At 35.1% G+C, this 24232-nt stretch overlaps 3 protein-coding genes, 1 long non-coding RNA gene and 4 other non-coding genes across 9 annotated transcripts; 1 reads left to right on the top strand and 7 right to left on the bottom strand.

Moving 5' to 3' along the window:
• The first annotated feature begins 5580 nt into the window (after positions 1 to 5580).
• Positions 5581 to 6341, top strand: LOC147557886 (protein EMB-1-like). The gene is made up of 2 exons (XM_086659457.1): positions 5581 to 5829; positions 5914 to 6341. Exons 1-2 carry the CDS (start codon positions 5715 to 5717, stop codon positions 6081 to 6083), a joined length of 285 nt encoding a protein of 94 aa, XP_086515583.1. The 5' UTR covers positions 5581 to 5714; the 3' UTR covers positions 6084 to 6341.
• A 1379-nt stretch (positions 6342 to 7720) lies between these two features.
• Positions 7721 to 10071, bottom strand: LOC147557887 (protein TIC 20-I, chloroplastic-like). Its single transcript, XM_086664354.1, has 2 exons — positions 8561 to 10071; positions 7721 to 8405 (listed from the first exon to the last, which is right to left on the bottom strand). The coding sequence occupies exons 1-2, from the start codon at positions 8909 to 8911 to the stop codon at positions 7788 to 7790; spliced, it is 969 nt and encodes a 322-aa protein (XP_086520480.1). The 5' UTR covers positions 8912 to 10071; the 3' UTR covers positions 7721 to 7787.
• Positions 10072 to 12863: 2792 nt separating this feature from the next.
• On the bottom strand, positions 12864 to 14555 carry LOC147557888 (uncharacterized). The gene is made up of 2 exons (XR_015234212.1): positions 14350 to 14555; positions 12864 to 14279 (listed from the first exon to the last, which is right to left on the bottom strand). It is a non-coding gene; the product is annotated as an uncharacterized LOC147557888 (long non-coding RNA).
• Positions 13060 to 13206, bottom strand: LOC147557889 (small nucleolar RNA snoR136). The gene has a single exon (XR_015235518.1). It is a non-coding gene; the product is annotated as a small nucleolar RNA snoR136 (small nucleolar RNA).
• On the bottom strand, positions 13664 to 13809 carry LOC147557890 (small nucleolar RNA snoR136). Its single transcript, XR_015235517.1, has one exon. It is a non-coding gene; the product is annotated as a small nucleolar RNA snoR136 (small nucleolar RNA).
• Positions 13863 to 13941, bottom strand: LOC147557891 (small nucleolar RNA SNORD25). The gene has a single exon (XR_015235542.1). It is a non-coding gene; the product is annotated as a small nucleolar RNA SNORD25 (small nucleolar RNA).
• A 416-nt stretch (positions 14556 to 14971) lies between the features above and the next one.
• TRNAT-CGU (transfer RNA threonine (anticodon CGU)) lies at positions 14972 to 15043 on the bottom strand. Its single transcript has one exon. It is a non-coding gene; the product is annotated as a tRNA-Thr (tRNA).
• Positions 15044 to 15544: 501 nt separating this feature from the next.
• Positions 15545 to 21700, bottom strand: LOC147557893 (protein PMR5-like). 2 transcript variants are annotated; one of them, XM_086659459.1, is made up of 5 exons: positions 19450 to 21700; positions 17273 to 17994; positions 17006 to 17184; positions 16754 to 16912; positions 15545 to 15983 (listed from the first exon to the last, which is right to left on the bottom strand). In XM_086659459.1, exons 2-5 carry the CDS (start codon positions 17801 to 17803, stop codon positions 15659 to 15661), a joined length of 1194 nt encoding a protein of 397 aa, XP_086515585.1. In that variant the 5' UTR covers positions 17804 to 17994; positions 19450 to 21700; the 3' UTR covers positions 15545 to 15658. The 2 variants fall into 2 exon arrangements, with proteins under 2 accessions (XP_086515585.1, XP_086515584.1); XM_086659458.1 differs by having other exon boundaries at positions 17273 to 18037; positions 19450 to 21697.
• Positions 21701 to 24232: the final 2532 nt, after the last annotated feature.

Here is a 24232-nt window from a genome sequence, read left to right on the forward strand (position 1 = left end):
GGCCCTCCAAAAGTCAGTGCTGGTACTGAGCCTCAGATATGCAATCCTTCCAACTGAGCTATAATCTATACAACGGTTGCGTGGCCTGTCAAATGTTCAACGTGTTTCAGCCACACTACAAATTCGTTTGACACGGTCATGAACCATACCGTGTCGTGGCATTGCTAAGTAATAAAAATTTGTCACGCTTCACCCCATAGCAACGAGACATTCATGTCGTTGGGTCATGGAGGAGGGGCGGAGCATGGCAACCAGGGGCGTATGGTGGTGGTTAGTTGGCGAAACATGTGGTTTTTTCAAATAAAAATTTGTTATCTGTCACCAACTTCACAATTCTTATTTTTACTAATGACCTGGAATCCTACTCCTGTGAATACAAGTATGAGACAGTATAAAAGTTACCAGAAAAAAAACATCGTAGAATTTGTTTTTTTTTTTTTTTTTTTTTTTAACTTATACTGTTAAAAAATTGTTGTTACTACTAATTGAAATGGAAAAACAGAAATGTATGATGTTGTACACGAAATTTCAAAGCTCGATTATAACGATTCTTTTAGACAGAACTTCACCCCCTTCTGATAAAACCACGAGTACACAACGGGTATGGAATTTTGCCTTCGGGATACGATGAAGTCTTAACAACTATTTTGGTTCAAAGCATGCACGCCTTGACCAAAATCGAGAGCACTCTAAATATAACTGATAATGCCAAAGTAATTGACCCGAAAACTTGTCAAATGAATTGATGAAAATTCCAAAACGCTTTCACTGTTTGTAAAACATAAAATGAGATCAGGACAGAGAGAGAGAGAATAATTGGTTGTTTTGTTGTCTGTTATAGAAATGAGGAGGAAACATCATTATAAATAATCATCCACTAGTTGCCACTTAAGAAAGATGCATCCATTCAATGGGATGTGTCCATTAAACATGGAAAGGTGAATGGGTGTGATGGCAACCGATTTTCTCTTGCACATAGCCTTAATAAAATCACGACATGCACTAAACCCAACTCACGTACCACTTGAATCGGCGAACAACCGAACCCTTTGGACCTGCTTCAACCCCAGGATGTGATGAGTCGACACACCCCATGCCTACAGCAAACCAACTTTTCAAATATTGAAAATTTCTAACATAGACATGGGTTGGAGTTTATGTTGTATTATTCTAATGTTTTCTCCTAATTAATCAATTCTTGAATAGGAAAACAAAAACAAAATATACTGCTTCTTTTGCACTAAACCAACTTTTTTGGAGTAAGAGACTATTTTAGGCGATTTGTTGTGAATTATTGAGGTGAGACTTGTGCACATGGAGTAGTATATTTTGATTTGCAGCAACCAAAAAAGAAGCAGTATATTTTGTTGAATAAGATACGTATAGAAACCAATTACATAAGAAATGCATAGATTTACAAATTACACTTAAATATGTTTGGAACAAAAACCAAAAATTGCAAAAGGAAAACCATAGTTTACACACCACACAAACGTCCTTGCACGATTTGAGTATCACTTGTATCGGTTTATTATCTTTCATGATGAAAACCCATTCTAAAACAAAGAATCATCTTTGGTTGTTTTATAGTATAAAGATACTAAAAAGGGTTGATCTACAATCAAATCTAGCATTTTCGTGGACTGCTGAGAGGGAAACAAATGGAGATTTTGTATTGCACATGTAATTCCAATTCAGCCCCCCACACGATGGTTATTTCGACTTAGCACATTAATGGTCATAGTTGTTAGAAAGCTTAACTATGTCTTGAGGTTAACTTCTATGCTTCAGTCATTTTCTGTCAGTTTGATGTACTTTTTTTTAGACAAACATAACATATATTGATTGATAATTAAACAAGATACATTGATGTTACGATGAGAAAGAGTGTAGTTAGGAAAACAAGTAGTGGTAGTTGTGTTGTTCTTCCTAGAGTTAACTACAAGATTATGAGGTTTACTGTTGAACTTCCTATTTACATGCACAAAGGAGATACTAGTAAAAGATGAGACTAGCTTCTAGAATCCTTTAAAACATGTTTAGAGCTCTAGATGATCAAATTTCTCCTCCCATTCAATAAGTTGCTGAGATTGACTGAGTTGCCTTCCACAATAACTTGCTGGAAACCATATTTTCTTGACCACCACTTCGAAACCAGATATAGTTCAAGCTTCACCGAAAGAACCAAATGGAAAAAGAAATTCATAGCTTCCAAGAAACCACACAATTTCTTAAAGGTGGAATCAAAAGATTCCAGGATTACCCCCCAGTATTCTTTTGATAGAGAAGTCATGTCTCACCCCAAACACCTGGTAAATAGGGTCGCTTACTAAGTATGAGTTGAAAGACTCAACAAAGCCAGCAGAATCATGCAGACAGGGCGAAAGGTGAAGTAGAGAACCATAACTAATGAGAAATATGGTCATAATTGAGGCCACTGTTGTAGTGCTACCAAGATGGGAGGAGTCCGAAACCATAACAAGTACGGAGATAAACCGATATAGATTGTATCGTCTGAGAAAGATGTCAGTCCCAAATGAGCTTCAGAGCTAAACCTCGACCATTTACCCGGGTCAAAAGGCTTACCAAACATATAGAGTACCCAGACCCTTTGTATTATTCCTGGATCAAACGACTGACCCAAATAGTGATGGAAACAAGTCCAACTATAAACTATGGGTTTGGGCCACCAAACTATCCCAAGGCCCACTAAGAAGTGCGACCCATTTACTGAACTAGAATATACACATAAGTCACACGTGTACCCCCCCTTCCCCCGGGCATGTAATTGCAATGCTAGTGACACGTGCATTATCTTCTTCCACCGAACTATTGTTGTTTCTGACGTCGGAGAGCTCGACCACCATCAACCCATGGTAAAGAAAATCAAACAGGTAAAGAAAATACGGCTGTTACATTTGAGGGCAATAAGTCTCCAGTGAAGAAACTAAGAAAACTACTTGACTAGTTCAAGATCTCCCTTAAGGTTACAAAACACTTAAACACAAAACGAACTGATTCTTATGGAAATATAGAATCCAGATCTGAAGATAAAGTACTAGACAACAATGAAAAATAAATAACCTAATACATGAAACTAAAACAAAAAACTAACAAACCTAATTTATATGATAAGACTACTCCGTGCATATTGGGTTCAGGGACACCCTTATCTACGACTGTTTCCAGCCAAGGTCCATGGTTGATGCTAGAAAAGATTAGGATGAGAGGAGTTGAAGTTAAATCTGGTTTCTCTCTCTAGAAAATGGAAATAGTTGATGATAGAAATGGTTTTAACCAGACAGATCTGAACCAAAATCGAAACAGAAAGGATCAGATCAGAGGAGGATCAAAACAAGATTTTTTGCTCCATGTTCTTGGTTGAGACTGTTTAGATCTACTTTGTTCTGCACTTTAAAATACAATAGTCAGTTTGATGTACTGGATTTGATGTTATCATATTAACGAATGAATCTTTTCTTCAAAAAAAATCTCCAAAAAGGAAATTTTATAGGAAATGCCCTTTATTGTTAAAGGCAATGTATTTTGCAAACTTGACTTGGTCAATTTATTATGACCAAGTTTAGTTAAAGGCAATGTTATGTTTGAGGGTAAAATTCACCCGCCCAACAAAAAGTCATCGCCTGACAATCTCTGGACGACGACCTTAATTTTAAAAAAATCAACTGATACCTTGTTCTTCCATCTCCCTTCGCTGGCAAAAAACGGAGAAGAGATAGATGAGAGGGAAGAAGAAGAAGAATGTCAGAAACTAAACCAAGTTAAATGGACAATTAGTATTGGTGAAAGATAATGGTTGGGAGATGCAACAAAGAAGTTTTATATTTTTATTATACACTAGATTAGAGAATAAAATTATAATATTATGAGGCCATGAGAGAATAGTCCAAAATAAAACCCTAAAAAGATTTAGGGTCCCAACTTGCCAAAAAATGGGTTTGTAGTCCTTAAGATGTTTTGCTCAAAATAACCTCATTCGTGTTTGTTAAATACTTTTCTATTCTTCTATAAATATCCCACAACCATTTAGAAACCTTCAGGTTTCTTCTCATTAGTTCTAACTCATCTTCTCTCTCCAACAAAAAATCACATTTTCTTTCTCCAAATAAAATTATAGTTCATCTTCTTTAATCATCTCTTCTCCAACAATGTTTATTTTGGTTTCAAATTTTAGTTTTTGAATTTCCCATAGAAACAACCATGTTACTTCTAATCCACCAAATCTTACTAGGCATTAATTCATCTCTGGGTTTTTAGATATTATTCTTTTTTTCCAACCTGATTTGTTTTTATTTTTCTCCTGTTTTTTGTGACTTGATAGAAATACGAAAATATAAGCTTTCTAATACATATTTTAGCCAACAAAGAAGATGAGAAGAAGAAAAGGAAGAAGATGGAGAAGGAAGTAAGAAGAGAGATAGAGAACAAACAAAATTCATTATTGCTTATTCCAGCGAATCCGTTCATTAAAACCATTTTAACCACTACTCTACAACAACAATTTATGACATAAGTGTGAAGTTTCCCCTTCGGTAGAATTAGGGGTGAACATCGGTTGGATAACCGACTTTTTAGGTCAATCCAAAGTCCAAACCGAAGGGTTCGGTTTTTTCAAATCTCAATACGAATCAATCCGTTCATGGTTTAGTTCGGTTACCGATCCGAACTGTGCATGAACGGTTTGGTTCGATTGGATAATCGAACCACCTGTGACATTTTACCATTAACAAAATTTTGCATTTTTGACTTAAAAACCGACTACAATTATACTTTAGACATGCTGAAAATTAGTATTGAGTCACAAACGATTAAGTCTACATGTGCATAATTAATCCGACATAGGTTTTCAACACTCAAGGAGTTAAAAAAAGAGGATAAACGCATGTTTTCTAGTTGTTGTGTTTTGATTTCTGATTTTTTTAATATTAGAATATTTTGATGTTTTGATGAAACTAACTTAACTATTGAATTTCAGCCATCCATCATTCCCATCATATATATTTATATATACGAAACATAAAAATAATAATAAATAGTTTAGTTCGATTTTTTCGGTTATCTGTCAACCACATCCATAAACCGATCCAAACCACTCGATTTTGGCTTTTTAATATCTGAACCAATCCGGATCACCATTAGATCGCTCCCAAACCCGCCAAATCTTTTTTGATCGGATTGGATTGACCTATTTGGATACTAAATCAACACCGGTAGGTAGAATCCAAAATTAAACTTATGAGGCCGCAACAATCGGAGGGGATGGACGACAAACATAGAACAGTGTACTTCCAATCTTTATCCATTTTAAACCCTAAACCAACAAACTCCAAGAGTGGTAGTAGTAACACTACGTGTGAGATGGCTAAGAAATTCAAACCTCATTGTGATTTTAGAGAAGACACGTGTCATTCTAGTGGACAGTTGAAGGACACTTAACTAATTTTGATGATACAAGCGTGTCTAATAAGCAGCTCTCAACTCTTCTCCTCTTGCCGCGTTTTACCATTACGTGCCCCCACCACTCTTTCCTATAAATACGCAATCTCAAACATTCATAGTAAAACCAAGCAAGTGTTCAAATTAGAATTGAGAAAAAAAGAAAGGAAATCCAGCAAGCTTTGTTGTTTTCTTTGTAGTTTCAAAATACCCTTTTAAGAGTGTGTGTGTGTGTGTGTGTGTGTGTGAGAGAGAGAATGGCTTCAGAACAGAACAGAGATGAACTTGATGCTAGGGCTAGACAAGGTGAGACTGTAGTTCCTGGTGGAACTGGAGGCAAAAGCCTTGAAGCTCAGGAACATCTTGCTGAAGGTATATCATTTATCATTTATTTTATGCTCTGATTTGATATACTCTTTTTTTTGGTGGGTTTGAATATTACTCTTTCTAAATTAGGACGAAGTCGAGGAGGGCAGACGAGGAAGGAGCAGCTAGGAACAGAAGGGTACCAGCAGATGGGGAAGAAAGGAGGGCTGAGCACAATGGATCAGTCTGGTGGAGAACGTGCAGCTGAAGAAGGAATCGAAATCGATGAATCCAAATATCGTACTGGTGGTGGAAAGTAGAGTAAAAAAAAAAAAGAATGTGACAATAACTGCTGAACTTCTTGACTTGGGTAGTAGATGGGTCTAGTCTAGTTTATGTAACTGCATGTTTTTAACTTTTAATGTCTCTAGATGTTGTTAGTAGGCTAATCTTTGGTTAGGATGTTGTTCTGTTTGTTCCTAGGGTTTTTTTTTGGCCTCCTTGGAGGTTGGTTTTAATGGTGGAACTGTGTGTGTGCTGTATTTATATGTTTGAATGAAGTTCAGAGTTTTAGGGTATAATCATTCTCCTATGGTAAATTGGGATCATACTCAATACTGAGAAATATTTTCAAAACTACTTCCCATGATCCTCAAGAAATATGCAAGCTTAAAATGAGTCTTATTTACATAATGGAGATTATTACGAGCATATATTTTCAACCTCCAATATTTCAACATCAAAAAAAGTCTATCTCTCCCTCCATTCCCTTTCCTTAGGAAAGCAATCTCGCCTCCGGGAGCAAATGGAGGGAGAAAATCTTCCAAATTCTAATTCGTCACAAATATGTCCTTATACTTTTACACTAATCTAGTATTGGTCCCGACTTAATTATAACATATGGGCCATAAAAATAATGAATATTGAGTGAACTTTTCTCTTCTCAAATTAATGTCTTCAAATTCCAATGATGTTTATTATTTTCATTTTTGTATTGTGATATTTATTGTTTGTATTTGTTTATTTCTATAGCTTCTTCCTATGATTTCGTTTTTATCTTGTTAGTTCAAGGTGTATGCATAATGCATTACTTTTGGAGAGGATGACGATAAGGTGTTGAAATTGGAGAGGATGAGGAGAAAAAGCAAAATAGAGAAGTTCCATCAGTTGGGTTGGAACTTAGTTGTGTTGAGAATGTTTATGAATTTGATTTCAAATATGCTAAAAAATACCCAGTCAAGAAAAGGTGACAAAAAAAGATGGGGGATTTAAGATGAGGTAATTTCTAAAAAGGTCAAAATAATATTGAAAATGAGTAGATAAGCACAAAACATTTCAAAATTATTATTCAGGTCAAAAAGTGTGCAAATACTAAAATACCCTTTTTGTCATTTTGTGTAACTAAATTCTTTTATTTTTCTTTAAACTTTAAATCAATATAACTTTTGTTTGAAATTTCGGATTTCTATATAAATTATATATTTAGATTTGATTTTTCATTAGCTTTCTAACAAGATCCACTTTCAATACTTTTTTTCAAAAAAAAAAAACCCAAAAAAAAACGGCGTTTTTTCCTTTACGTTTTTCTGCAAACGTGTTTGCAACAATCTGTTATGCAAACGTGTTTGCAACAGTCTGTTCTGCAAACGTGTTTGCAACAGTCTGATCTGCAAACGTGTTTGCAACAGTCTGATCTGCAAACGTGTTTGCAACAGTCTGTTCTGCAAACATGTGTTTGCCACAGTCTGTTCTGCAAATTTGTATTTGCAAAATATGTATTGCAAACATGATTTGCAAGCTTTGCAGAATATAATCTTGAGTTGCATATCTTGCAAACTCGATTTGCAAATCGAGAATATAAAATAAGAGTTTAAACAAATTCGTACGAACTAAATATAACGATGCGAAAGAATTGAAACAAATTCTTCAAGTTGTAGCCTTCCAGAACCCCGAAAATGAAATACAAGAGTATATTTAAAAAAGAAGTTTACTTAATTCATCACGATCTCATCATTAGCATAATCTTAATCATACGTGATTTGAATATATGCAGCATCACATACAAATAGGATATCGACATACATTCCAGCCAGAGCACATCGAATGCTTTCAAGCACTGTAAACAAGTAACCAAATGTGATGGCTGTCCAGAAATGCATACTTATTTTCCTATTATATATACCATCTGGCATCCGTCGGCTTATTGTACCAATCACTTGTAATGCAATCTCGAGTGACAAACCCACAACATGAAAACGGAAAAAGTGTGGCCATTCTTTCTTCCTCACTGCCCCAAAATATGCAGCAAAAAAATACGACATTAAGAACCAAGGCTGTAATCTCCTAAGTGCACCAAGAAATGGGTAAGTAATGGATTCAAAGTCTTCTAAAAATGGGTGAAGATTGAATATTGTTTCTGCATATATCCATGTTTCATGAAGAGGCATTAGGTATGGGAGACAAGCTAACATTCTCCACCGCCATCTCTGTTTTTTCGTCATAAGAGAAGATCGTAAACTTGTCGGGACGTCTTTGGATGCCCTGGGAACCATCTGATATCTATTTGACACCATATGTCGTCTGAATAATAATGGGATTGTGTGTAATAGGCTTCCATATCTCCACTTAAGAGAGTAGTAGAGCTTGTAGAAAGGTTCAATCCTGACATGAAAATTATAATACAGTGTTTGAATAGAAAAAAAGACAGATAGAGCTAATTGTTCTCAATGAAATCAAGTTGACACATTCAATAGTCTGATTGTAGGCTATAATTGTTAGGTAACTAAGATGAAAATACCTCTTGAATGGCATGGATTTCCATATCATATTTCGAAAATGATGGTTTCTCACAAGCTTGAAGAGCCGCAACAAAAGTAAACGAGTTCATTTGAACACCCGATTTTCTCATTCTTCTGAAGAGCCTCAAAGCCTCAAGAGAGTCTCCATTGTTTGAATAAACTGAAATAATAGAATTCCATGAAACAACATCTCCCATTTCAGTAGTTCTATCAAATAATTGCATTGCTCGATTATAATCATCACATTTCGCATACATTCCCACAAGAGAATTAACAACAAAGACAACCGAAACGAAGCCAGACTTTATTGCTAGACCATGAATCTCAGTCCCATAATTCAAATCTTTCATCACCCCACAAGCCTTTAGTACAGAAGGGAAAGTACAAGATCTACAGTTACATCGAATACCCGCATTTCCCGGTATAATTGTAGAGCTCCCAATGGTTCACCATTCGAAACATAAGCACCAACCATAACATTCCAACTGAAAATAGTTCTTTCAGGTATGTCATCAAACAACTTTTTGGCACCCGCTAATGATCCACAATTCCCATACACGAACACAAGTTTAGTAGTACTAAAAAACACTGAATCAGTTACAGAATTGAATGTCAGTATATGTGCATGAATTTGTTGACCTTCAGATAATTTCTTTTTTGATGCACAAAGATCTAGAATTGATGAATAAGCTTCATCAGGAGGAAATTGAGGTGGGTTTTGTTTAGTGATTAAATTATTAAATTCTAAGAAAGCTTCTTCAAGCTTCAGGAGGAAATTGAGAAGCTTAAAAACCTTGGACTTGTCATTCAATCCATTAGGTCTAGTTAGTCTCCCAAACTGGTTACCAAACTATATAATGTTTATGAGATCAATTTTGCTAATACAGGATTAGTCGGTCAGCTTCCTTCATGGCTACCACCATTTACTCGGTTGACAAGACTGGATTTATCCAGCAATAGATTAAGCTGAGAACTACCAAAGTGGATATGCCAAATCATTACTCTCAATTACTTAAACTTACCTAAAATTTTTTTCGTTCAGCTATCCCGAACGACTTCAAGAGCTTAGCAAACCTCGAAGACCTTCGAACAACTTCACTGGAGGAATGGAGGCAATTTCGAGAAGAAGATGTTGATTTCGAAGATTTTTTTTTTGATGAAAGATGTTGATTTCGAAGATGTTAATCTATATTAAGTTTTGAATGATTATTTTTAATTTAATCTATGAAGAAGAAGAAGAACCGAGATGAAGAAGATTCGACAAGAAGAAGAACAAAAGAAACCCTAAAAATTTTCTCAGGTTTTTAAGAGAGAGAAACTGACTTGAAGTAGGAAAGGGTATTTAAGGAAGAAAAGAAATAGAAAATGACCTGATTGATAAATACCCATATTATTTTGAACTCTACGTCTCATTACTTGTAATATTTTGGCACATTTTAATTAATAGAGAAAGATACTGGTTTTTTAAGTTATTATGAATAATTTATTGACCTAATCAACCATTTTCTCATTTAAGATTTGTTACAGTAACATGTGCAGGAAGTGAACGAAATAAATCTAAAAGAAGCAATCCTGTTTGGCAGCAACCAAGTATAAAAAAATGGATGCAATGTCAAAATTAGAACTAAATTATAAAATAATGGGAAATGGCAAATTAGTCGAGTCTGTCTTGAGCACAGCATGATGTGAATCCTGAAAAAGGTCGTTATTATAGATGTAACAGAAAGATTAACTCACATGTCCGACGAAGTAATTTGGTGAAGAGTTTGAATATGTCACATTGTAGATTGGAAGAATATTGGTGAATGTAAAACAACTAAAAAGTTTACTTACAATGTTTTGTATCATCACGGTAAATGTGACGTAAGAAGTCGATGTCATTTATTTGAGTTTAAGGGAATATTGTTTCGACATTCACTTAATGTACTGTGTAAAAACGAAGTTAAAGTAATACCTGATAAATACATTTTAAGGAGATGGAGGAAAGATATGAAAAGGTTTTAAACCAAAATTAATGTGAATTATAGGGGTCGGGACACTACACCGAAGCAAAAACTTTATAACAATTTATTTTAAGAGCTTATCGAGTTGGCTGACTCGCATTTGTGGATGAAAAAAGTGCATCTCATTTACGATAATGGATGAAGAATATAAGTTGAGTAAAAAACATGATGATGCATTGGCCAGTAAATCTAGGGGTTCAAGTTACACAGTTGACTGTGAAGACAATGCACGCGAAGACATCCTGTAATCCGGAATTTTGTAAGTCAAAAGGGCGTCCCGAGAGAACAGATAAAAAATAAAACATAAAGGTAGAAAGAAAAGGTAAGGCCTTTAATATAGTATTACGTTGTATTCAAGTTTGTTGTGTAACTTAAATTTCGTTATGTTTGTAGTGTATGGCATCCTCTATGCCTACAAGTGATTAGATACCAACAAGTGTCTGATGCCAACTAGTAATTTGATGCCTACCAATAAACCAATGCCAACATATGATTCTCTGTCAACACATGAGACAACTCAAACATACGATCCTATGGCAAAACTGCCAACACAAGAAAGCGTTTCACTTGGCAGTAATTTCACACTGGATGATCATTCAAAAGTGGTAATTTATAAATGTTCAAATTTAACTTTTAATACAAAAAGAAAACATTGATCTGTTGATGAGAGTTCGTCATTATAATTACTATCTTCATGGAGTCCATAGGGGAAACGATGGATCTGCAAGTACTTCAAATTATTAGTTGAGGGGCGAGTAGAAATTCTTAATTGAATACTTGGATGAAGACCACTTACTTTTGCAACTATTATCAGTTATAGACTATTTATAGCTTAGATTCATTTTGATTCATAGTATTATTAGTTTCAGACTATTTGTAGTTCATATTCATTTTGATTCATGTTATTTGAGTTCATACTATTTATAATTCACATTCGCTTGATTCATATTATTATCAATTTCAAACTATTTGTAGTTTAGATTCATTTGGTTCATACTATTATCAGTTTCAAATTGTTATTAATTCAAGTACTGTTCATATAAAAAAAAAAACAAAATTTACACATTTATAATGTCCCGTTTTGAATTACACTTTCACATAAAAATGAATTGATAAAAAGCAAAAAACATTTTGTTAATTTAGTGTTAGAAATAAAAGATTAATATATAAAAAGATTTCGTATATGGATGGGTTTCTCAAATCAAACAAAAAAATATGGATGCTCAAACAATTCCCAATTGCAACAATTGAGCAACGAGAGTACAAATTATAGGAACAACAAATTTGAATTTCGCTTCAAGGGAACGAGTCAAGGGGAATTGAACACCCACAATGACCAGATAATGAAGCAAAAATAATTGATGACAAAAGAAATTCTCCCATTTGACTAGATATATAAGCTCCAATGGGATACTCAATCTCTTACACTTAGAGTGCCACATATGTTTTTTTGAAGTTCCTGTTTAAAAAACCATCTTCAGTGGTACACTTTATTAGACACTTTAAAATGAGAGTGTCTCCTTGAGACTCTATAAGTGTTACTTTTTCAACTACTTGTTATCAATTGGATTGAAGAGGGACATTTGTATCAAGTATAGAGACTTTAGAGATCTCCATTAAAGACCAACAAAAATTAGAGTGTCTCTATATTGACATTTAAAAAAGAGAATCTCTATCGACACTTGACAATTAAGATTTAAAGAGTGTTTGTTAGAATGTCCCATTAGAAATACTCTAACCATGACAACATTTAATGTTTAAAGAACCTGGTTATTACTTCAAGGGCGGCCCCAATTGGCAAGGTGGCAACCTTGCGACTAGCATCAGCCCGAGCCCCGTGTGAAGACTGAGCCAAATAAAGGGACCTCCAGCTTATTTCTATCAGTTTTAAATGTGTGATTATGTTCAAAGATGCAAGTATGCTGGCTTGGTTTTTTTTTTTAAAACTATATAATACTCTAAATTCTTCTCAACTATCATAATTTTCCTGCAAGAGTGAATCGACTGATACTGTAAAATACTCAATATTCTTCTCAATTAACAGATCCTCCATTGTACTATATTTGGACGAAAGAAGCTTGAGCTTCTATAACTTTTTCAAACACTCATCATCTTGTATAGGAGTACTTGGCCCTATAATATGAAAAATGAAAAGGACTACTACAGTTTATTTCTTCAAGAGGATGGATTATGTATGGGTTATTTTCTTGAAGCACCATCGCCTTATCCAATTATTGCATGCACAAAATTTGACATGCCCAGTTCTACATGCAGTCACATGCGGGCAATGACTACAACGTTTGAATTGCTCACCCAGCGCACCCAAATATTTATTCAATGAAAGGACTAGCTCAATTTCAAAATTACCTCTTTTTTTAAACAAATTTTTCATGATCTGCTAGTTCTTCCCTCATCCTCTTCCCTCTTGACCTATTTTTACAGCGAAAGAATAAACTACATAACCATGTATCTTTAAGAAAATTGATCATGAAATGAAATGTAGTTACCCAACGTCCAAATGAGGTACAAGAAGCAACTTTGGATAGCGAGGGTAACAAGTTTTATAGCTTCACCAAAATAAATACTACTAGAACTGATTAGCCAAGAAGTATTCCGTGAATTTGTACAAAAAGTGAAGCTTATGAAATCATTTCTTTTGAAAAGAATGATATCAAATAGAAGTGATTTTGGTTAGGGTTTGCCTCAGCCCCTTAGATGTTTATAAGATATGGTCATCTCCGTAATCATTACAGGTCTATTGAGTCATCATCGACATTACCCACTAACCAAAGGAAGCTCAATTCAAACTAAAAATGGAAGATATTTAGATGCTCAACCTATTCCCAATTGCAACAATTGAGCAAGGAGAGTACAGATTACACAAGCAACAAATTTGAATTTCGCTTCAAGGGAACGAGTCAAGAGGAATTGAATATCCATAATGACCAGATAATGAAGCAAAAATAATACCTTGATGACCAAACATAACAATCTTAACCTAACATCCAATCAGCCCACTTTCAAAGAACTCAATCTTGACCTAATTTCATACTAAAACAATAAACTACATAACCATGGACATTTAAGAAAATTTATCATGAATGTAGTTACCCAACGTCCAAATGAAGCACAAGAAGCAACATTGGATAGCGAGGGCAACAATTTATATAGCTTCACCAAAATAAATACTACTAGCATTAAATACCCAAGTAGTATTCCGTGAATTTGTAAAAAAGTGAAGCTTTTTCCACCATTTCTTTAGAAAAATGAACTCAAATTGAAGTTATTTTGATTAGGGTTTGCCTCAGTCCCTTAGATGTTTATAAAATACGGTCATCTCCGTAATCATTACAGGTCTATTGAGTCATCATCGACATTACCCACTAATCAAACAAACCTAAATTCAAACTAAAATGAAAGAAATTTAGATGCTCAAACTATTCACAATTGCAACAATTGAGCAACGAGAGTACAGATTATAAGAGCAACAAAGTTTAATTTCGCTTCAAGGGAACGAGTCAAGGGGAATTAAAAATCCACAATGACCAGATAATGAAGCAGAAATGATTTTTGACCAGAAGAAAAATACCTAGGGTTTTAAAATCTTTTCCACCATTACTAAACTGTAGTATGATTGCCGCTACAGCTAATATTGAAGAACAGTTGAAACTGAATATTGCTTCAAGGGAACGAGTCAATCAGGAACAAATCAATCCTGTCGACCAGATTAAGAAGCCTATTTTAAACCTAATTAACATATTCGAAATCGAAAAATCAGTGAGTACCTGTTAGCCAAGCCAGTAACTACTAACTAAGTATGCTTCCTATGACTTTTCCTTGTCAGCAATGGCGATCGATTTCTTGTACATCAGATTCTGCTGGGAAGAAAAGCTAAAAAAGAAAAAAATACAGAGAAAAAGACCTAGAAACCCTAGATTGTGAAGTAGGAACTTTGAAGGAAATGAAGCCTAGAACGCTAACTAGTGTGATTATAGAAGCATTTAGGGTTCAAGATATATAGAGGTAGAAGAGGTTTTGATCGGACGGTATGTACAACATTTATCTACTTCGACGGGTGAGATTGATATGTTTCATTCTATGCGTAGCCAGACAACCCTAACTATCTACTTCAAGCAATAGTTAATGACTAAATTAGCCTTCTTGTTATTGGAAAATTGAGCCCTAGCAACACGAGCTGGGCTTGAGGTAGGCTATAAGATAAGGTAATATGAAGGGCACTATCAAACTATTAAGCCCAACCTCTTAAGTTTGTGTACTAAAAGCAAACAATATATATAAAGAGAATAGCAAGAAGGCTAATGTTTACATCTTGCTGTCAATAATGTAATAATTTTGCCTGTAACGAGTAACGAATATCGTAGTCGAATTCTCAAAAAAAAAAAAAACAGCTCCCGGTGAGGATCGAACTCACGACCTTTCCCTTACGAAGGGAACGCACTACCACTATGCTACGGAAGCACTTGCACATTCATGGCTCTATTTATTTATATATAGCATGGATATATGTAATTTAGCCATTTAGGTTCTAAATTTGTCTCTATGTAATATGACTCTACCATAGATTGACAAGATATACATTTTTCCCACATTGAAATTTCTTAGTTGTGTGCCAGATTCGTCAAAATTGTTGTTTTTAAATACTTTTAAGTCTAACTCTATCCGATAAAATAAGTTGAAATTACTTTGTGTTTCTGATTAAAACAAATTAGGCTTTACTGAGTCATATAAGTTAAACTCATGGGATATGTTTTTGTGTTTGAATATGACTCATGTGACTCGGATGAACACAAATTAACTAAAAAAAAAGAACTGTTTAGACGAGTTTGAAAAAACAAATATTCTGAAATAAAAGATTCAAATCTCAAATCAAATTTCAGATCTGACGTAGAGAAAAAAACAAGAACTACTAACTTAACTGAGTTGAATTGAGATACGAGAAGAGGAAAGAATAAGCACCACTTGAAACTAAACATATTATTCATTATCAAAACTATTTCATATACTTGATTATATTAAGTTACAACTTTCATTTTATCCTAATCTCAGGTTAGTGCAATGGCACCCTTAAGTTACTTAATAGAACAATGCAGTAAATAGTAACTGGTTCCAAGTATCAGGTAACCCAGGTAGGCACCAATGACTGCAATCTGCGGAGCGTTCCGGATCAGCTCTCTGACCCGGACTCAAATCCCCACTATATACAGATGGATGGCCATCTTTCCTTAGTTCCGAGAGGGTTGTTATATCAAGCAGATAAGGAGGGGAATTCATGTCTTTCATCACTGCTTCAACAACTTTCATCTGGTCTGGGTACACCCCTGGATACATTCCTCCAGTTAATGGCATCGTCTCACCATAACAATTCTTCGTCGTTGAAGTCATTGTCCATTCGTTGGCACTGTATAAAACAAAAGACACCCGTTCAGATCTCAGGTAAAAGATTACAAATTTAGTACAGTATCAGAGCAAGATCTATAAATGATAGGACTGAAAGCGGTAGACGTGCTAGGTTCATGCTTGTGGACCGTGACTGCTCCCTGCAGGTGAATTGCAAGAGCTTGACTTGACAAGCGCAACGAGCACTTCTGCGTTGGCCCATTTTCAAACAGGGTCAAATGTTTTGTGTATGTACTCCATTATGTTCGAAACGGATTGTGATGGGCCGTTCTGGGCCGACATGGCCCGTTCTGGGCCGACATGGCCCGTTAGGGAACTCAACCAGTCAGAGTTGCCCATATTGGGAGGCCACAAAGATTTGAAGAAAGCATTATTTGAGATAAGATTCACCTCTGCACCAAAGATAACATATTCACTCCCACTTGTCTGAAAATGCACCAAGCATTTCTAACCATACCGACATAATCTCTAATTTCACTTTTCTTGATTACTAAACCAACCAATCAGATCATCTGACATATAAGAACTCTTGAGTCAAAATTGCAGGACTAAAGAGGTAAACCAAGATGACTTTATTGTTCTACTTGCAAGTTGCTATTTCCTGCTATTATGAAGCATTTATTCCTACTTTTCTACTTCTTGAATTAGGTATTTCTTCATAAATCAATACCCTTCTCAAGAAAGAAGAGAAAATTTGAAACTTTAATCCAATAATAATTGAAGACAGAGAAACAATAGTTTTAGACAGAGAGAGAGAGAAAGAGAGATTACTTGTCGTGAGTGGGAGAGATGGACTGAAAGAAAACAGTGGTTCTTGTTCTATCAATGTTGCTATCAACCCATCTAGCCCAAGTTCTAAGTCCTTTCTCAAATGCAACCAAACGATCCATGTCTTGATAAATAGAACCATCTGACTCAATGTAGTCCCACCTATACATATATTATAAACAAAAATGATTTGTCGATTCTGTAAAACCAACACGGTTATGATGATTTGATTAAAAAAGAAATAATGTACAATACCCTTGAAGCCTTCCTCTGTGATTCCACCAATGGCCCGAATTAAATGATAATATATCGACATCTTTCCACGCTTGGGAATTCATCGAAATATCGTCTAATTTAAGAATACGTTTTCCTTGTACCGTATCGATATCGACCAGATACGTAGCTTTGTAGAACGACAAAGATACTCCATATTCCTACAAGTTCTATAGGTAATTAGTACTATGATTAACTTAGTTGAGGTAATAACAAGAACTTCCTGTATTTATTAATCACTGCACTTACCAAGAAGTTAAAAGTAGAAAGAGGGTCTCTTCTGATTAGTTGTGTAGATGAATAAGGAACAGAAGCTGAAATCATACAAATCAATGACTCCCATTGATTTCTACCAAGAGAATCACCAACAAACATCACAGTTTTCCCTCTCATCTTCAACAAGAACTCAACCCCATCAAACCTAGGGAGCTCACAATTGGTGGGTTTCCATTGAAATTGTTGATAATCAGAATCAGGTCTGCCATACATTTGGCAATTGAATTGGGGATCAATGACAGGACAATTTGAAGCTTGGTAAATTGGTAAAGTATCATCATGAATCCAACTACCCATAAACAAGTTACAAACATTACTTTGATTACCTGGGTTGAAAATTTGATCTGCTGGGGGTTTACTCTTTTGATGTTGTTGGTTTCTTAAGCTAAATAGTATTGCTGATGAAGCTATTTGAGTTTGAAACAAGATCAAATTTAGAACCAGAGAACAGAGCAAAACATTTTGTACTAGAGAAGATGAAGAGAAACATATAAATGTAGTCATTAGTACTATTATATGTTTGGTTACTAGAACTGCAGAGAAAGAGAGAGAGAGTTGAGAGAGAGAGAGAGAGGTGAGAGACAGAGGAAAGGAGGAAGTTTCTCTCTCTATCTCTCACTGCCCTGTTGTTTGTTTCTTGTACAAACCAAGATGGGGTATTGGAGTGGTACTACTGTTATTGTTTGGGTCAAAACCTGCAATGTGAAGGTAGTCAGCCCGTGACAAGAAGTCTTGAATCTTACAAATATGATGTGTATATATTAGAGACAGGACATTAATGACAATTTTGAAATGGGGAGGTAGAGATGAAAGAAGAATATCATTTTTTTTTTTTTTTTTTTGTCCACCACACCTTTACTCTTTAGAAGAATACCTATGGAAAGTAGGTGACAATGTAGGGTTACAAAGGTAGTTTTTATGCGCCAAAAATACAACTAAGGCTCCGAAAATCTAAAATAGAACTTTGGTTATCATATTACATGAATGGAAGGGAAAACTATCTCTTTCTCAACAATGTCTTTGTTATTTGATCCAATAGTATTTCTGGAAGGAGGGGCAACAAAAGCATTGTTTTCTATACTATTGATGGAAGGACAAGAATAAATCTAGGGTAAGATATTTAATGGACCCCATATCTAGGTTTATTGAGTTTGAGTATCAAAGGAAATGTGTTTTCTCTTTGAATGTTTGGGTGCTCCAAAGCTGGATTCCATCTTTGTTGAAATGAGAAAAGAATTCTTGAGGCCAAAATAAAGAACTCTTGCAATCAAAAAAGTAAAACTAAGAAAAGAAGAAAAGTTGCTTTATTGACTCCCTTTATTTATCTCCAAATTTACTTCACCAACACATATAGAACAACTCTCACAAAAAAAACACATATAGAACAAATTCTAAACCTTATTGTTTTGTTCTAGATTCTTAAAGGTAAACTACCTTATGTAAACTTAGTGATTCTGAGAAATTTTAAACTATTGATGTTTAGATGCTAAAACCCACTGTCAAATCATCTAAGCTACTTCTTATATTTGTATTATGATTTTTTTTTGGTCCAGTCTTCATGAGATTTAGGCCTAGTTTTTATGTTGAAATATTGTGACAGGCCCGACAATAACGTATATTGTTGACGAACAATCAGTCAATCAATTCTATTACATCTAAACAGGCTTTCAATGACAAAGAAAAAGGAAATAAAGTTTAGAATGAGTTGTCTTTAAAATGACTAACACTAGTTGTTTTATAGTGAACTTGAGATCTGTCATCACACTGTTATTCTAGGTCATCTAACAGTATGCACAACCATAGTTTGGCTATGCGCTTGTATTCGAGTTCTAGGGGCGTCGATTTCGACAAGGCAAGGCAAGATTTTACCATTAAGTAACACAATTTGCAGAAAACTCAGTATTAGAATAAACTCATTCAGTAAAACAACTTCACATTTTTTAGTTTTAACTGCAAAGCCGATTTCCCTGCCAACAACTCTATAGTTTCACTAATTTTTTTGCCCTAGCCACCCCACATGTTATTAATAAAAGCGGGTATTTATTACTTCAAACACATAAACAAATCGAATAAGATATGAAAAGAATTTGGTTACATATGGTTAGAAATCAAACCCGCAGTCACGTTCGTATTGATAAATAGAAACCCACCTTTACATTTTTTTGTCTCCGGTGACCCTGCTCATACATCCCAGAATGACAAGATGAACAGTGCCTATTTCCTCCTTGCATATCCCACGTAACTTCAATAGTTTTCGCATGTTACAAATATGAGAAATCAAAATTTTCCTCAATGATGTCTGATTCATGAAGACTATTAGTGAACCACATAGAAAAACAAGGAGCAAATCTTGAAAAACCAAGGAAGCTAAGAAACAGAGACGGGCATCAAACACAGTCTAATAGTTTGTCACTGAACCATTTTTTCTTCCATCTTCCAGAAAACACACTAACGGTTAGTCGAGTCTGGCACTCCAATCTATCTACCATCTCCCAGAAAACACTGGCAAATTGTCCACTAATACTTCTGCAAAACTTCAAATTTAAGGAGGTGAAAATCTTCTTGAATACTACTAAAGCCCAATTACTGCCTGCTGATAATTTTGCTTCTCTTGGTGCCTACTGATTCATTAATCTTTATGCTGTTAAATTCAAGTGACTTTCCAGAACCCTTTTCAGACCGACTACTTCCGGGCCATGGACTTTTTTGGTCATGGTACACGTAATAGCAGAAGATAATTTCTTCCCACTCGATGGACGCATTGATTTCTCACCAGTAACCGTGTCCTCTGTTTGTCCTGCCTTCCCCAAGAGATTTTCATCTTCCAAATGCGCTTTGCAAGCTCTTACTAGAGATACGTAGTTCTTTCCTTTTGGTGATGTATAACGTACATCACGTTTGAGGTTTGGTTTGATGACACGTGATAACTTCCAACCAACAAATATAAGGTGTTGTTTTGCTTTTAAAGTCATTTTCCCAGCTATTCCAGTTTCTAGCTTCGGTTTCTCTTTCTCGGATTTATAATCATACCAATCTATCACAGCTTGAGGGCAATATTCAGGTTTAATGTCACAAAGGTTGTTGTCATCAAGAACGAGATCCTTCTTTGGTTTTTCGTCCCGCTGATAGTTTAGAGGCTTTGTTTTTGAATTTAAAGAAGAAGAGCCATCACTAACCTGACCTACATCTGTTTTGGAGAAATCTGAAACAGATCCTGTATGGGGCAATAAATCTCGGCTATCAATTCGAGAGTTCTGACCCGTATCTCGTGTCAAATTCTTGCAGATATCAGTAATAGAATACTCAGTCTTCCCACTAGGCGAGATATAACGAAATTCGTGAGTTGGATTACCTTTTTCATCTCTTCTACACTCAATTTTCCAACCTAAAAACGAAAGATGCATTCTAACTCTTGATATTATACTTATACCATTGGTAGCTTTTGTTTTTCTGATGTTAGACCTTGTATCATCTAGAGAGAGTAGGAACTCAATTAGAGCATCGGGAAAACACTGAGCTTGAGGGACTACATCAGAACCAACACTTACCCAAGTACCATTACCTCTAGAAGAAGAGTTTTTACTATCTGGTGAGTTCAAGACTGAATCATTGGTTTCTACTCGAGCGCTATTAGTACAAGGAGTAAGTGATAGTTCTCGACCCTCATCTTTTTCGGAATGTGTACTTATCAAGTTATCCCTATAATCAATGTCAGTTGAAAAATCTATACAATCAAGTATATCGAAATCAGAAGAATTAATAAAAGACGATTCATCTAGTTTCAAGTTAAATTCACATCCATACCCATTACTATTAACATTAGAACAATCCAAAAGAACCTCTTTTCCTGATTCCTGAACTTTATCTGGTAAGACTAAATCATTATCATCATCAAACATGTTTTCAAAGACTGATAACCATTCATTGTTTCTACCAAAATTTGAAGGTATCGCCTTAGAATCCAAACAACCATTATCATTAACTTCAGAGCTAAGATCTAAGTTTAAATCACTTGAATTTAAAGAATCATCAATTATATCATTAACTTCAGAGCTAATCCCTAATATATTATCTAAGTTTAAGTCATCTGAATTAAAAGAGTCATCAAAGATATCATTAAACGAAATACTATCAGGATCGTCTTCATACCGAAAATCAGACAATGTAGCATCTTCAGTGATTATAGAAGTGTTACAATTCATGGTAGAAGATAAATCAGAGATAACATGTGGTGGACTATTTTCCTCCCCATTCTTCAATATAACCTTCTTTTCTGAAGAACCCTCGTCTACTTGTTCTTCTTCTCTAGAAAAAAGTTCGGCTGAAGAACTCGTTTTTCTTCTTTTACTCGGGTACTCTTCCTTCATTGTAGTTGCTTTGAAAAACCTAACTCCTCTTACCAAGTGTAGTGCCGTATTGGTGCTTAAAAAGGCCGGAACGGCTCGGGTCTGGACCGCCTTGGCCCGTACGAAAGATGGCCCAGGTCAACCCGGGTTTTATTCCGGGCTGGGCCTCTATTCTAGGCTAGGCTCGGCAAGCCCGGGTTGAGCCCAGCCGTTTTCCCCCTTTTCTTTTTTCCTTTCTTTACAAAATTTTGTGACCATGTTTTAACCCTTTAGCTCTGGGCTTAATGCACCATAGTAAAAAGGTGATTCCAAATTTCTGAAAAATTTGTGTCTGTGATATAATTGACACAGGCGTATGTGTAACAACTGAATGCGACATTCGTAGCTATTGGTTAGCATTTGCTACGACCCGTACATATCTATAGCAAATGTTAACCTATAGCTATAATAAATTTAGTTCGTAGCTAAAGTCTGTTTATTTTGTAATGTTCTATAAAATATTTTGGTCATTGGTGTTTATAAAGCAGCTTTGCTCTTTCTAAAAATTCCTACTTTTTCACTTTCTATGTAAATAAGACTTTGATATTTATATATCATATAGGGACTAAAATAAAATTCTTATAAGGGTCAGATTGGAACTAAATGTCTTCTTCCATCTCCAAATCCAACCGCCCTTTCCCCCCTTATAGTCATCCACCACAAATACTATTCATGGAATAATTTATTTGACGAAGCGAGAAATTTAATATTTTAAAAAGCTTTATTCTTAGAGGAGTTTGAAGTTCAAGAATCTTCATTAATGGAGGAGCTTTATTTTTAATGAGCTATCAAGATATTGGACTTATAATAATATTTTGAGAGAAGACATGTGTTTTAGAAGTAAAAAAGAAAATATGGTGATTCTTCCCAAGATAACTCAGATCTAAGGTAGAATCAAAATTTTCGTTTTTGTTAGTGACAATAAATTTCGGTCAATTGATTGTTTGAACGACAAAATTTTTCGACCAAATGTTTATACAAAATTTTTGGTTATTCACAAAAATTTCGGTGAGAGCCAACGTTTTTCTTTTTTGCATTTTACATGGAATGAAATTTCGATCAGCGCAAAAGTGGAGACATTTCGTGTAAATATTTAGGTCAGTGTGGAAACTTTACAAATCTATGGAAATGATAGAAATATTATGCAAAAGTATATAACAAGATTATTAAACCATACAAAGCATAAAAAAGATGTTATGTTGATTCCAATAATTATAAAGTTAGGTTGGTGGTGAATATGAAAAAATCGACGGATTTGTAACAAAATCTGTTAGTTTGCGGATGTATCTGCAATCACATGGTTAGGTTGGGGGTAAATCAAACTATTTCAACTTATATAGTTGTGGCAGGGGGTAAATCGAACCATTTCAAGTTATATAGTTACGGCAGTGGGTAAATTGCTAAATTAAACAATTATGTATACTTAAAGTAAAAAAAGCATGAAAACCAGAAAGGATGTACCTTAGTACAACAAAATTTGACTTAAAGATTAAAAGCACCCATTATATTTTTTAAAGGCGCCTCTCTCAGGGCTAGAAGTTTTTAGGGAAGGACTCCTTTTACACTTATAACTGGCCCTTAGAAAACTTTTCTTACATTTAGGGTTTCATCTCTTTCGTAAGAAATCAAAACAAACGTTCTTTCAAACATTTTCATCTCTTTCGTAAGAAATCAAAACAAACGTTCTTTCAAACATAACGTTTCTTTGAGCTTTCTCTCTCTAGGATTTTCTAAGTTCTCAAATCTTCTTACGTTGATAAAATTTCTTGGGGTTTTCATACTAAAGATGATAAATAATGAAATAGAAAAGAAATCTACAAGAAAATTCGGTGAAACCTACCAGAAAATGAAGAAGAAACGGTGAAGGTATGCTCAGTTTTTCAATCAGATGGAGTCTGGAGCATGTATTCGAATTAATTGGACCTTAAGCGAAATTCCGTGATATTTCGGTCGAAACACTACATGATAAATTTAGTATCTCCGAGTCAATTGATGAGTAGCAACTAGAAAATGCATGACCATGCTCAAATAGATTAGATGGATAATCATTTGGTTGACAGTCGTACTCGAGATCAAGAAAGCCCGAAAGGGATGACGTATCAGATGGGATGTGAAGAAACATGGGAATCGAGCATTGCACTTGTTCTGAGTACAAGTGGGAGGTCGAAGGACATGTCCTTCAAACAGGATGACAATGCAATCAATTGGTCGGATAGGACAAATGGTGAAGGAGATCATGCATCAAGTTCAGTCAATTTTGGGGATCGTAGTGTTTAGCTAGAAATCAACTACGATCGTTGAATCACTTAGGTGGTTCTCGACTAATTCCAATCGGATCCTACAACAAGTTAGACCAAAGAGTGTCAACTCGACAGGAAGACGGGACTAGATAGATTAGGTATATGAAGTATGGATTAGATCCATAAATATGACCAAAGAGGTCTCGGTAAAAAGGGAAGGCAAAGATAGCACAAGCCCATAAGAAAAAGGGAACGAGTCGGACATAAGGCCCCACCATGGGAGGGTCGGTCATGACATGGCCTCACTC

The sequence above is a fragment of the Eschscholzia californica genome, unplaced genomic scaffold, assembly GCF_041429995.1.
Source record: "Eschscholzia californica isolate CP2 unplaced genomic scaffold, dmEscCali1.0.p SCAF_2, whole genome shotgun sequence".
In the NCBI taxonomy this organism is placed as follows: domain Eukaryota; kingdom Viridiplantae; phylum Streptophyta; class Magnoliopsida; order Ranunculales; family Papaveraceae; genus Eschscholzia; species Eschscholzia californica.